The 14,484-nt window shown below is 41.4% G+C and overlaps 1 protein-coding gene across 4 annotated transcripts in view; it reads left to right on the top strand.

Annotated features, from left to right (window-relative positions):
* Positions 1-14,484, top strand: part of LOC139576020 (myotubularin-related protein 13-like) — a 162,540-nt gene that overhangs the window by 78,626 nt on the left and 69,430 nt on the right. For all 4 annotated transcript variants that reach the window (XM_071401610.1, XM_071401611.1, XM_071401608.1 and 1 more), the window contains 3 exons: positions 4,357-4,479; positions 5,181-5,291; positions 6,815-6,920. In XM_071401610.1, the coding sequence (XP_071257711.1) occupies positions 4,357-4,479; positions 5,181-5,291; positions 6,815-6,920 (340 nt within the window). The remainder of the gene's footprint in view (positions 1-4,356; positions 4,480-5,180; positions 5,292-6,814; positions 6,921-14,484) is intronic.

Raw genomic sequence — 14,484 nt, 5'->3', positions numbered from 1 at the left:
TTCCTTGAAAGGCCCCATTCAATCAGGTGGAATTCTTCTGACCATTAGTCATGTTAATTCAAGGAGTCTTATGAAAAAGTTAATTGAAATCTTATCATATCCTCTTACGTAAATTCCGGTGGAATTCTAACCTTTATTAACTGCGTGGTCATTATGACATGTCACATTCTGATGTGATGATTCTGTTTACATGAATGCTCAGACTCAACATCCTAGCATGTTGATGACTTTAACATTAGTTTACCATTACACAGTGTACTGTATGAATCAGACCAATTTACACAAACATCCCTTGTTGTGCCTGGATGTGGAACCACTGATTTTCCATGTAGAAACAAAGCCTTGGCATGAGACAAGGTATAAACCACGACATCCTTCATTAAATAAGCGTGACAACGGCTAGGTTAGCTGCGACTGGGTCTCTCTAGCCTGGCCTGGTTCTATGCCTGGGCTGGAAGGTTACATAACCGGCCCTGCAAGTAGTCTGAATAATTCCCCTGTCAGGCGCTGTTTGGTGATGTCCTGCAGCTGTCCCCCCCCCCCCGAACTTTCTGGCCGACTGGACCCTCTTCTCGTGACCAGACTTTAATCCTCCCTTATTTGTTTTCTGTCCTTCTCACACGCCGGCCGGTCTACTAAGGGAGAAGAGGCGAAGGCCACCCGTAACGATCAGTGCAGTGTCATCGCAGACATTAATACAGGCTCGTTAGAGGTCTTGATTACAGGGCTAACTGTGGCCGGTCACCTCACTGCCTCTTCATCATGGCCCCACCTCTCTGTTTTGGTTTGATTTCTTTCCAGGAACTGTTCCCAGACCCCTTTGTGCACTTGGTAATGGCTCAGTTAAGGATAAGAGTTTGGATCACACACACTGGACAGATGTGAGGCTGGTTTTTCACTGTGTAGGTGACTGTTGCGGTATCTTATGGTTTAGGGACCAGCTTGATACAGTATACCATCCACTGCAAAAGTTTGCACCAGAGCCAGGACCTATGTTCTCAATATTCACATTTACACTGTTAATAAGGTTAGCAAGATGCTGAAGTAGTTTGAGTTAGTGTTATACCACAGTACCAAAACGTCAGGGTACTTATTATGCCAACATTTTAGAATACCATACTACCGTTTCATATGATACTACAAAAATGATCAAATGTTTATGAAGTCAGTTTTGTTTCGACATTCAGTTGAATTTAAGCAACACTAGTCTCTTGTATGCGCAGGTCCAAGAATGTCCACTTCACGTTCATGTGCACATCACCTGTGGCAGCTGTAATCAGCCAGCCACATCCCCTTCCAGCCATCACTCACCTGCTTCTCTTCTCTCCGTCCGCTCTTTCTGCTCATCTACTCCTCTAACAGTTTAAAATATATATAATGTAGCTGTGATAGCGAGGGGGCATGCAGACCCTGATCAGTCTGCTACAGGTTACATTTCTACATTTGATACATTGGAGCAGCGCGCAGTGCGAGGAAAGTTAATACATTGTATATCATTTCATCCCTGGTATAACCAAGTGCACAGGCCAGTCTGATAGGCTTTGAAAGTTCACGGTCACGCAGCAGGAACAGAGAGTAAAAACAGCTTCGCAACAGTCGTGTTTACAGCTTTACAGCAAAGAAAAGGGCTATTATCGGACCTACCTTTTTTCCTTCCTGCGCGATTTTGCGCTCATTTTATATAATTTCACAAACCATATCGCGGGCCGTTTTAAACTAATCCCAGGCCGCTAATTATTGTTTTGATAACAATGTTGTTCAGTCATATTACCTAGCTAGCTAACAACCTGGTACCTTGACAGTAGGTTAAGGCACATTTGATTGGTCCAGGAAGAAAAGGGCCTGCTTCTCATGGGATGTGCTTCAAAAGTAGGATTCATAATCTCTCTTTCTGGTGCTCCTTACATTCTGTTTTGGTGCCTAACGTTTTTAAATTTGGGAGCAGTGTGTATGTGTTTGTGGGAGCGAGAGAGAGTGGTGTGTGTTTTGAGGTAGAGAGAGAGACTTGTCTGTTAACTGAGGAGTAAAGGTTTCATGCAGTGTTTTCCCCTTACTGCCACAATGACATGCAGATCACTATGCATGTATGTTCCTTTTTCCCCATTCCTCCAGCCAAATCACAAGTAGACCTTTGCAAATATGAGCAAATTAGCCATTCAATTTCTGTTTTATTGAGGAGAAGTGTGAATATCAGTGACAGATTCTTTTGTGTAGCACTTGCACATAACGTTTACAAAACAGGAATACGTTTCGGGGGGGGCGAATGGGACACTAGTCCAATCAGAATTCTCTCTGGTATTGTGATACTTGGCCTGGTATCTAATCGTTAGTAAAATGTTGGTATCGTGACAACACTAGTTTGAGGTGCATCATGTGTTTTGTCAAATACACCTAATTTGGATAGTATATTGGGCCTAGTCTGCAAACCATTTTACTGAGAAGGGCACACATGGTTTTTGTAGACCCTGTAAGCCAGCATACAGCAGTTTTTGTTTTTGTTTATGTGGGCATTATCATGAGCCTTACCCTGTAACGTTTAAACCAGCGTGGCTTTTTTCTATGTGCTTGGATTCAAGAGGCAGAAATGTATTTTTGCCGATAATTGAATCAAATCTTCAGAATGTTGTAGAAATATGTTTCCCATCTGACGCATATTTAGATCCTGTGTTCCCTGCTCGGAGCATGCCAGAGCTCTTGTGGCATGTTTTCATTGTCTGAAGGAATATATGTGATTCTGATAAAGGGTTTAGCCAGGAACGAGCCCTGTGAGGCTGCTATCTCTGTAAACTGATAGGACTGACGGCTCCTGGTATGGGACAATTGGAACCAGATTGAGATGAGACCACTGAGACTTGACCTCTGTGTCCCAGTGGAGCACTTTGGGAAGGAGTGGGAAGGTATCTTTGTTCAAATCATTCACCTTAATGACTTAGCCCATATGCTGTTAGTTTAACGTGGTCACTCAATTGCTATTTATGGTACATTACGCCATGTCCTTCGAACCCAAGTGTCTGCATCGTATTTTGGCTAGGTTTTGAATGATTAATATCCTACAGGTAGGCCTACAGTAGGTCTATCTCCAGTGTGGTTACTGGGTCAGAGGTCAAGTAGCTTTTGCTTTAATTATCTTTGGTTCTCTATTATTATGGGGGAGAAAAAACATTTTTCTTAATTTAGGCTTCAGGGAGTTTATTATAAATATTTCTATACTGATTACATGTTGTGACTCCGTTTTGTAGGAAATGTCGTTTTTGAACTACAACCCCAGCCAAATTGAATTGAACATGTTTCAAACCACCAGCTCTGGGTTTGTATCCATAGTTTAGAATAACATCTCCAAACCACAAAATATTATTCCTCGACAAGTAAAGGAACCAAAGTAATGACATTGTAGTCTTTTTAAAATAAATACCCTATTTTGTGAAGAAACAACTGAACAGATGAGAAAGTAGTATGGGTAAATTCCAGACTGGAAGTAGCCTATTCATACTGTGTTATTAGTGCTTTCACAACTGTTTTAGTAAACCGAGTAATGTGACTTGATACATAGTTGACTTGGTTTCATATACATCTCACTGCTGATTTACAGTCAGTATGTGACTCTGGAAGGGAAATGACACTCCTCCTCTCTTAAGCTCCTGGGTTTTGTTCAAACGGTCTCCATGACAATACATGTTTTATGCTCTATTTTTTGGGTTAGTAATCTTTTATGAACCCCATGGTGATTTGAAGAAAATCCTCTTTGCTCTTTCAACTCCTCAACTGCGATGAGTATCTGTTTTAATGGGTACTACAGATTTGGAGAGGATCTTTTAAAATTCAAAATAAGTCTATATATCCCATTGCAGAGGAAACACAGGATTTAGAGTTTTTTGCAGATAGTACTGTGTCTGCCTGAGGGGACTTTTCCATACTGTGTTCTTTTGACTGATAAGTAATGTAGCATTATCACTTTGAATAGTACTCGTACTGTGTGCACTGTACTCTGTGCCTGCGTCAATCAGAATTCTCGAGGAGGGGGTGGCACATGCACGTTTCCAAAAATAGGCTACAGTATGTGATGTACTGTAGAATGTACACGCTGTGGTTTGACCTGGAAGTAGATAACACTAGAGCCACCCTCAGCGGGTAAGCAGAAAAACTTCTGTTTTTTTACGCCTCCGTTCAGACGTTTTTTTCCCGTCCCCGTACAGGTGGTTTTTTTACGCCTCCGTTCAGGCGTTTTTTTTACGCCTCCGTTCAGGCGTTTTTTTTTACGCCTGCTATATGCGGTTACTCTGCACAGGGTCTTAACTCACCCCCATATCACTGTTGAACTCTCCCATTTGAATAACTTCTTCTGTTTTGCTGTTTCAGGGAACAAAGACTACCGATGCAGATGAGGATGAGGAAGAGGATGGCTTGATCCAGCCCTCTCAAGTCTTTGCACCCAAAAGTCTCATTCTGGTCTCCAGGCTGGATTATCCTGAAATATTCCGGGTAACATGATAACACTGATTCATTCCTGACTAAAATAGGTTCCTTTCAAAATGTCAGATGACCATGCATAGTGGTCGTTTCAGTTTTTGCGGGTTTATTTGCTATCTATAGTTACCTGGCCAGGAACATTCTTGGCCCTATTCATGAGGTTCATGACTTCACTTTACTTATCTCTGCCTAATTAGCATTGGCATGATAAACGGTAGCGCAGCAATTAGTGCATTGACTATCAATTGTCTCATGATGGTGATAGAATGCGTCATGTTGGATCCTGTGTGTGTAGAATGCACATATTGGCTTTATAGAGTGAATTCTGCATGTACTCAAGGCCAGGATATCCAGCCAATCCCTCACTTAAGAACAGAGTGGGGCTTAGCGGATCTCTCCTGTCCCTAGGCACCCCACTGGACCACTACGCTATTCAACTTTGGCATTCAAATGTCTCCAAAACACATATATTGATTTAGCATTTATTTTTAGCTTTGCAAATGGCATTTGCCATTAAACCACACATCTCAGCTGTACATTGGGAATATTACATAAAATACTATAAATCTGATGGTATTGGATGACGAATTCCCACAGTGTTTTTAATTGTCCATGTAGGTGCGAAACTGTGATTGGGTGTATATCTTGTGATACATCTATGTGAGTGTGTTGATTGACCTGGTTGTGTGTCTGTCTCCTCCTGACCTCCCCAGGGCTGCTTGGGCCTGATCTACACGGTGTACGTCGACAGCCTGCCGTTCCCCCTGGAGGGGCTGGTTTCCAACCTCTTCACGTGCATGGTTCCTGTGGCTGGCGGCTCCCAGGTAAGCAGGCCTTACTAAAGCAAACAATTCCTCAAATACCTCCATCTTAGAGGGCTTGTCTAACCCCCTCTCAACCCCTCTGGCCTGCTCTCCACAGAGGCATGAATCCACCCCAGACTAGGGGTCAGTCTGGGTTAATGTTGCTGCTAGACCCACACAAGGTGCTGGTTACTCACTGACGGCCTGATGCTTATTATAGTTTCTCCTACAAGTAGAGTGGGAGTGAGGGAAGAAAGTCATGTTTTGGCCCATATGAGAGTTCAGAAAAATTTGCGTTTGCTTTCCATTCAATCATGCATTCCTCGTCTAGATGGTGCCATAGATTGCTTGTACCACCGCGTGTAGAAATGTCCTCATAATACTATTACGTTTTTCTGGCTGCTCTTCTGATTACATTACTTAGTGAAGCTAGGGTAGAAACAAACAGAGTAGGGGGCCTGTTTTTATATTTTCACTTCTCACTAGGTTATTGAAACCCACATCTGAAGCTGTCCTATAACAAAAACCCTACGCTGGTCTGTTCCCTTAAAGTCTAGACAGTGGTGATCAATGTGGCTTTAAAAAACTGGACAATATTTCAACTGTATTTGTAAAGGGGTAGGAATGTGGCCCATGATTAAGTTCACATCCTGAACCTTAGGGTAATTTAGTGTTTTTGATATAATTTACCAACTCATGTCAGTGTTCCTCCTCAAACTATCGCCACTCCCCGCAGAGCCAAGGGCTTTAGGCTGTAGTGACACAACATGAGTTAGAAACCTCAGGAGTGGAACAAACTCATCCTTCAACAGACTGTCAAACATGAAGGAATGTCATGAATCAGGGAACAGAGAGTTGTTCTCTAGCTGGTTCAAACTGAGTTGAAAGGCTATGATCCCAATTAATACCTTTTATTGACCATGGTTCAATCCACTAGGATCTTTGTCAGGTCAAAAGCCAAACTCCGTTGAACCACTGTCTGTACCCCTATCATGTTCAACATTGGTTTAGCTGAATTAGACGTACTGATTGTGTTCACGCGAACACACTGTTTCCACTGTACGCTTACTTCTCTACCTTCAGCCACACTGGATACAGCGATGGACGCTGCTGTCCCTATTGGATTGCAGAGGCGTTGTGCCATGCCAGTGAAATTTAGGTTAACATGCAATTGAGGTTTCTCCCATTGCTGCCGGACTGATTCAAAGGCTAATTCAGTCATGCAGCTGCGATGTCCATCGGGTTCAACAACACGTGTTTTATTCATTTTCTGGGAGATCGTCAAAAAAACTCTCACACAGTGGATCCCTTAACTGCCATTGTACTGTCATTTCTCCCTTGCCTATATGACCTTTGGCCTTGTACTGAGGTACAGTCTTGTTCAGTTTCCTAATGATATATACAGTACCATGAAAACATGTTTTGATGTCTGTTAGCAAAAAATGTCCCTCTACTGAAACAGTCTTGTCTAGTTCTATGATAGATCCATCCAATGGTTTTTCATATAACCTATGACTTTTGTGTTTTTTGTGATTTTCTCACAGAAACTGTTTTCCCTGGGAGCTGGCGACCGACAGCTAATCCAAACCCCTCTGAATGACAACCTGCCTGTTACATGCAAGAGTGTGGCCCTGCTCTTCCAGCAGCTTGGTATGTCACTGGGCTTCTGCTTCCTCATTACTGCTGTCATGACGTGGCCCTCTTTGGGTATAGCGAGTGCCTTCCCTCTCTCTCCCTCTACACCCCGGTTCTGTTATCTCAGGTCGTAAATTCCTGGAGGAGACTCTCTCTCTCTCATGCAGTATAGAAAGAGGGTTTCACAGTAGAACAAAGGAACTTCTTCTACCTCACAGAACTTGAGAACTGAACAATATCCATGTTTTGGAGAATGTGTAAAGGAGAATCCAGCTACAACCGGTCCATTTTGTTTAATGTTTGTGACCTCATGAGAGACAATACAGCCACATTACCATAACTCTGTTTATACAAGAGTCTCCGTTATGAGTTTAGCATCTAATTATTGTATAAAATGAATGAGTAAAGATGAAACTATTTGTGAAATTATGTAATGTGATTTTAAACTGTTTAATGAAAGACAATCCAATTACCTTTCAAGTTAACTAAGTCATTGGCCCGCCCCATGAGCACAGGCATTGATCTGGCGTCATGGGACAACCTTTTCTGCTGTTCCAAATATAACCCCCACCTGGACAAGCCCGCTTCAGACCATGCATACCTCAATTACCGAGAGGGCAAAGGTTTAAGTAGAGACCATGCGTACCTCGATTACCGAGAGGGCAAAGGTTTAAGTAGAGACCATGCGTACCTCGATTACCGAGAGGGCAAAGGTTTAAGTAGAGACCATGCGTACCTCGATTACCGAGAGGGTAAAGGTTTAAGTAGAGACCATGCGTACCTTGATTACCGAGAGGGCAAAGGTTTGAGTAGAGACCATGCATTCCTCGGTTGTTGCATTCCTAACCAAACCACGTGGAGCATTGGCTACACTGGTGGAAATAGTTAAACTCTGAGACTATCGATACCGACAGAATAAGAGCAAATCTTCCAAACTAATTACTAGTCTGCAGCTAGAATTTATGTCGACTGAATGTGAAGACCGACAACCGCCGAAACATCTATCCTATAAGAACATTTCTAAATGTTACTCTGAAGTATCCATTCTAACCAAAGACTTTGTAGAAGAGAGAGACAGGCGGATTAACTTTCCAACAGAAAGATGGACGATTCCAACAGAGATCACGACGACACACTGAGCGTAAATATATATTGATTGCAATTATCCCCGAATGAGTGAGCATTCATGTGCAAAGGATTAGCATTTCAATTATTATAATTGTCAGCTGTGTAGTGACTCTTGTCTTTCCCGGCCTTCTCAGTCCACACCCACTTCCCTTATTTCCTTGTAACCATATATGTTGTTTGTTTATGCATTTCTGTGATTATTTAGTTAGTTAGTAAATAAATGATTAAGACAATTGATGTATGGATGATTCATAGCAAAGACTGGGTTCGTGCAGATAACCAACAACTTTTGACGTTTGGAATGAGACTAGCATGAGGTAAAGAATGATTAATTAATTAGAAGACTAATTGGTCAGATATTAAAATATCTGAAAAGTTATATTAGCAAAATTATAACTTTGTAATCTTAAGATTTTCCTTGGCGCCCTGACTTCCTGGTTAATTAAATTGACATGATTAGTTTAATCACTTAATAATAATTACAGAATTGATTTGATAAAATAAGTCTTAATTTTAATGATGCCAAAGACACGACACTGCACTACAGTACAACCAGTCAATCCCAAACTTCATGAACTCGACTCCACTTTATGGTACCATCATGTTCACTCCGTTATTTACAGTCTGGTCTGTATTGGGTCTACTTAGTTGCAGTACAGTAGCTCAAGGCTTCTCTGCCTGTTGGTCACGTACAGTCAGTATACACAACTCACATTGTAATTTAGCTTGTGTTTCCTGTTAACATGATATCGCGGGCGACTCAAATAACTTGACAGCTGAATACGAACTGTAGTGCCAGATATTAGGAATATCCCTCTTAATCATATTGTTTGCATAGTTTTTCCCCCCGTTTATTTTAGTAAGTAGCTTAGTTGTATGACAGGTTATCCGGTCTTGATCCTTGACGGTATTAAACTTTTTTAGGTTCAACTCCGTTATTAAGAGGTTTAGAGTTAAAACACGAATGAATAAAGCATCTGTCCAAATCACAATTTTAAACTCTCACATTGAATAGCCACTAAGCAGTTGGATTAATGCTGTACAAATGAACATGTACAGTGCCTTCAGAAAGTATTCACACCCCTTGACTTTTTCCACATGTAGTTGTTTTAGAGCTTGAATTTGAAATGTATCAAATTTAGATTTTTTGGGTCACTGGCCTACACACAATACCCCATAATATCAAAGTGAATGTTTTATATTTTTTTATGTTTACAAATGATTAAAAAACGAAAAGCTGAAATGTCTTGAGTCAGTAAGTATTCAACCCATTATAAGTTGCATGGACTCACTCTGTGCATGAATAGTGTTTAACATGAGTTTTGAATGACTACCTCATCTCTGTAGCCAGTCAGAAGTTTACATACACTTAGGGTGGAGTCATTAAAACTTGTTTTTCAACCACTCCACAAATTTCTTGTTAACAAACTATCGTTTTGGCAAGTCTGTTAAGGCATCTACTTTGTGCATGACACAAGTAATTTTTCCAACTATTGTTTACGGACAGATTATTTCACTTATAATTCACTGTATCACAATTCCAGTGGGTCAGAAGTTTAGATACACTAAGTTGACTGTGCCTTTAAGCAGCTTGGAAAATTCCAGAAAATGATGTCATGGCTTTAGAAGCTTCTGATAGGCTAATTGACATCATTTGAGTCAATTGGTGGTGTACCTGTGGATATATTCAAGGCCTACTTTCAAACTCAGTGCCTCTTTGCTTGACATCATGGGAAAATCAAAAGAAATCAGCCAAGACCTCAGAAAAATAAGTGTAGAGCTCCACTAGTCTGGTTCCTCCTTGGGAGCAATTTCCAAACGCCTGAAGGTACCACGTTCATCTGTACAAACAATAGTACGCAAGTATAAACATCATGGACCCACGCAGCCGCCGTACAGCTCAGGAAGGAGACGCATTCTGTCTCCTAGAGATGAACGTACTTTGTTGCGAAAAGTGCAAATCAATCTCAGAACAACAGCAAAGGACATTGTGAAGATGCTGGAGGATACAGGTACAAAAGTATCTATATCCACAGTGAAACGAGTCCTATATCGACATAACCTGAAAGGCCGCTCAGCAAGGAAGAAGCCACTGCTCCAAAACCGCCTTAAAAAAAGCAAGACTACGGTTTGCAACTGCACATGGGGACAAAGATTGTAATTTTTTTTGTAAATGTCCTCTGCTCTGATGAAAAAAATATATAACTATTTGGCCATAATGACCATCGTTATGTTTGGAGGAAAAAGGGGGGGGGCTTGCAAGCCAAAGAACACCATCCCAACCATGAAGCACGGGGGTGGCAGCATCATGTTGTGGGGGTGCTTCTCTGCAGGAGGGACTGGTGCACTTCACAAAATTGATGGCATCATGAGGGAGGAAAATTGTGGATATATTGAAGCAACATCTCAAGACCTCAGTCAGGAAGTTAAAGCTTGGTTGCAAATGGATCTTCCAAATGGACAATGACCGCATGCATACTTCACAAGTTGTGGCAAAATGGCTTAAGGTCAACGAAGTCAAGGTATTGGAGTGGCCATCACAAAGCCCTGACCTCAATCCTATAGAAAATGTGTGGGCAGAACTGAAAAAGCGTGTGCGAGCAAGGAGGTCTACAAACCTGACTCAGTTACTCCAGCTCTGTCAGGTGGAATGGGCCAAAATTCACACAACTTATTGTGGGAAGCTTGTGGAAGGCTACCCAAAACGTTTGACCCAAGTTAAACAATTTAAAGGCAATGCTACCAAATACTAATTGAGTGAATGTAAACGTATAAACCACTGGGAATGTGATGAAAGAAATTAAAGCTGAAATAAATAATTCTCTCTACTATTATTCTGACATTTCACATTCTTAAAATAAAGTGGTGATCCTAACTGACCTAAGGCAATTTTTACTAGGATAAAATGTCAGGAATTGTGAAAAACTGAGTTTAAATGTATTTGGCTAAGGTGTATGTAAACTTCCGACCTAAACTGTACAATTATCTGTAAGGTCCCTCAGTCGAGCAGTGAATTTCAAACACAGATTCAACCACAAAGACCAGAGAGGTTTTACAATGCCTTGCTAAGAAGGGCACCTATTGGTAGATGGGTAAAAAAAAAAAAAAAAAAAGCAGACATTGAAAATCCCTTTGAGCATGGTGAAGTTATTAATTACACTTTGGATGGGGTGTCAATGCACCCAGTCACTACAAAGATACAGGCGTCCTTCCTAACTCTGTTGCTGGAGAGGAAGGAAACTGTTCAGGGAATTCACCATGAGGCCAATGGTGACTTTAAACAGTTAGTTTATTGGCTGAGGATGGATCAACATTGTAGTTACTCCACAATACTAACCTAATTGACAAAGTGAAAAGAAGGAAGCCTGTACACAGTAAAACAAATATCAAAACATGCATCCTGTTTCCAACAAGGCACTAAAGTAATACTGCAAAAAATGTGGCAAAGCAATTCTCTTTTTGTCCTGAATCCAAAGTGTTATGTTTGGGACAAACCCAATACAACACATTACTGAGTAACACTCGCCATATTTTCAAACAATAATGGTGGCTGCATCATGTTATGGGTATGCTTGTAATCGTTAAGGACTCTGGAGTTTTTCACAGTAAAAAAATAAATGGAATGGAGCTACACACAGACAAAATCCTAGACAATAACCTAAATGACAAAGCCAAATATGCACAGGATTTGCTTACCAAGAGGCCGTGAATGTTCTTGAGTGGCCGAGTTATGTGGAAAAAGTCAAGGGGTGTGAATACTTTCTCAAGGCACTGTATGTATACTCCTTTACTAGGATTTGCTTTGTCTGTTTTGCATCCTTGTTCACATGACGTAGCTTTGCTGTGGTTTGGTGGCTTCAGGTGGGCATTACCGTATATTGTCCCAAATTCCTGCGCACTGCATTCGTTCATACACTGGACTCAAGTATGTGGTTTTATCATGTCCTTAATACACACAAATCACCGCAGCAGTCAAGTCTACATTCCAGGGGCCGATGTTGGGGACAAGTTAGTAAATAAGTGAACTCCAAACAAATTTTTCTGATGCTTTCTTTTATTTGTAATGGAAAATAGGCCCTCATTTAGTGTGATTAGAAGAATGTGTTACAAAACTAAATGGATTATGTTTCTTGTAAGCATTAGTCCCTGAACCCCTTGAGGAATTCAATAATAGTTTGCATGCTCCTTTGTGTTTATTTGGACAGCGAGCAGTGGACGTGCACATGGGGGAGGGGGGGGGGGGGGGGTACTTTACTGATACACAAAGTATCAGGGTCATGTTCAAGGCATGTGTTTGTAGCCAATCTGGATACACACAGAGATGGAGGAAGACAAATGGCCTGTACCTTGACATTATCCTCAGCCATGGTTTGTGTCAGTCCTCACCGACTTTGTTTTTGTTACCAAATACTGCACATGTTATCCAGGAACAGTCCACAAAGCTAATAAAACGGACTAGATTCATGTCTCTCTAAATTTTACATTCCAAAGTGTAGAATTTACCCGGAGCTTGATAGAGGATAGGTCTAAACTCCTCAGGTCTAGACAGCTGTTTTTGGAGTAACAGGAGGAGATGGGGCTTGTTACTGTGCAGCTCAGTCCAACCATCAGGAGGAATGTCTCTGTGTGATGTGTACAGTAGTGTGTCCATTCCCCTCTGTGCTGGATCTGAACATGGCCCCTGTCCCTGACAGATGAAGATGATGGGCTGATAGAGAGGCCTGGGCACCTCACGCCACTGCTGTTTGCTTACAATACCCTTGTGCAGTCCTGCACGTAACTCTTAAGAGATGCTCTCTGTCATGTCCTTGGGCTACAGGTGACGTGACCGATGTCCTGTAAGAACTGATCAGTACTGCATGATATCATATGAAGGGTAAGCATTCCAACAGCACCAGAAGCGATCAGATCATGCGACTTGTGTAAGAGAAGCACCTTGCATCTCCCATCCATCACTGCTGTTATACAATGCGGGCTGAGAGTATGTTCTGAGTGCAGAATCAGTGTTTCCCCTATATTAGCAGGGGCGGGCCGCTGCTGCAAATTTGTTGCCGCCACGTTTTTAAAAAACCTCTGCCTAGACACTTAAGATCAGAGTGACTGTTACATTCATGTTTTAAGTATCTCTATATTTCTGTTAATATGGCGCTATCACTTTGTTATTAGTACGCCTGTGTGGTAGTCTCACTGCTGATGGACCTGGCCTGAGTGCAGTGGCAACTATGTATTGTGGAAATACGGTTTAGTAAACGTTGTTAAACTTGAACCTAGCCGTTCTGTCATTTTAAGTTAAGTGACAAGTTACAACGTTTATTTGTACCAAGTAGCATTGGATGCATTTAGAGTATTTTGAGATTTTGCAGATGTAAACCCCATGCTTCAGCCTATTTATTTAAAGGGGCAGTGCAGTTAAAAACGTGATTGTATGAGGTCGGAATAACACTGAAATTCTGATAATGGCCTTTTGTGTAAGAGCTGTTTGTGTGATGTAATTAAAATAGACCATGACTGTTCATCTAGGTAAGGGGGTAGGCTCTAGACCATCCTATCAACCCAATCAGGGCTGTGTATGTAAATACAGTATCTTCAAATTTGTTTCCTAACGTCCACACGATCAGACTGAGCATTTCAAGGGCCAAACGGAGCCTCAGGGGATTTATTTTTTTACAAAATATATTTTGGAGTTATTAAATAAACAGTGATTTATTAGACATACAGTGATATATAATAATCTATTTTTTTAACAAGGACCGCATTAGTGCTTTAAAGCCGCTATGCTGCATCAGTTGAGCTAAATGTTATTTCAGATGGTGTCAACATTTTACATTTTTTATTTTCATAATTTATTTTGTAGAATGTCCTTTCAAAAAGTCACCAAGTGACCTTCTCACATTCAGATCAAATGTTATTGGTCACATACACATGGTTAGCAGATGTTAATGCGAGTGTAGCGAAATGCTTGTGATAACTGCATAGTTTTCTAAGGACCTGAAGCGAGGCGACCATCTGCCGGCGCCATCATCTCTAGTGCTATCATTCGTTCTTCCTTTGCCACCACTGACCCAAAAAGTTATAGGGGAAGCACTGCGCGTGTTCGAGTATCGTGACGATGCAACCGCTGCACAGCCCAAGGTCGGATCATATGTCAGAACATATTCTCTCATTATTTATAATCTCTCATACTTCCGTGGTTGTTTTCTATGAATCAGCAACAGATTTGCTCCATGTTGGCTGGGCTGTGTCGTCTTCCACCTCTGGTTGGAGTGTCTATTTAACGCCATGTGTTTTGTGTAACATGCTAAATCTATGTGATTCATCATGACAGTCAGTCAAATCTGTAAGAACAAATGATTAAACACAGATTTGAGTTATAACATGAAATACCGTACAACTTGCAGTAGACTACACCCCCCCACCCTTTCCCCATGTGTGTGATTTGTCTCGCCCCAGT

This window comes from Salvelinus alpinus, chromosome 5, assembly GCF_045679555.1.
Source record: "Salvelinus alpinus chromosome 5, SLU_Salpinus.1, whole genome shotgun sequence".
Taxonomy (NCBI): Eukaryota; Metazoa; Chordata; class Actinopteri; order Salmoniformes; family Salmonidae; genus Salvelinus; species Salvelinus alpinus.
The sequence above is the reverse complement of the archived record's forward strand: the minus strand, read 5'-3'. Positions and strand labels throughout refer to the sequence as shown.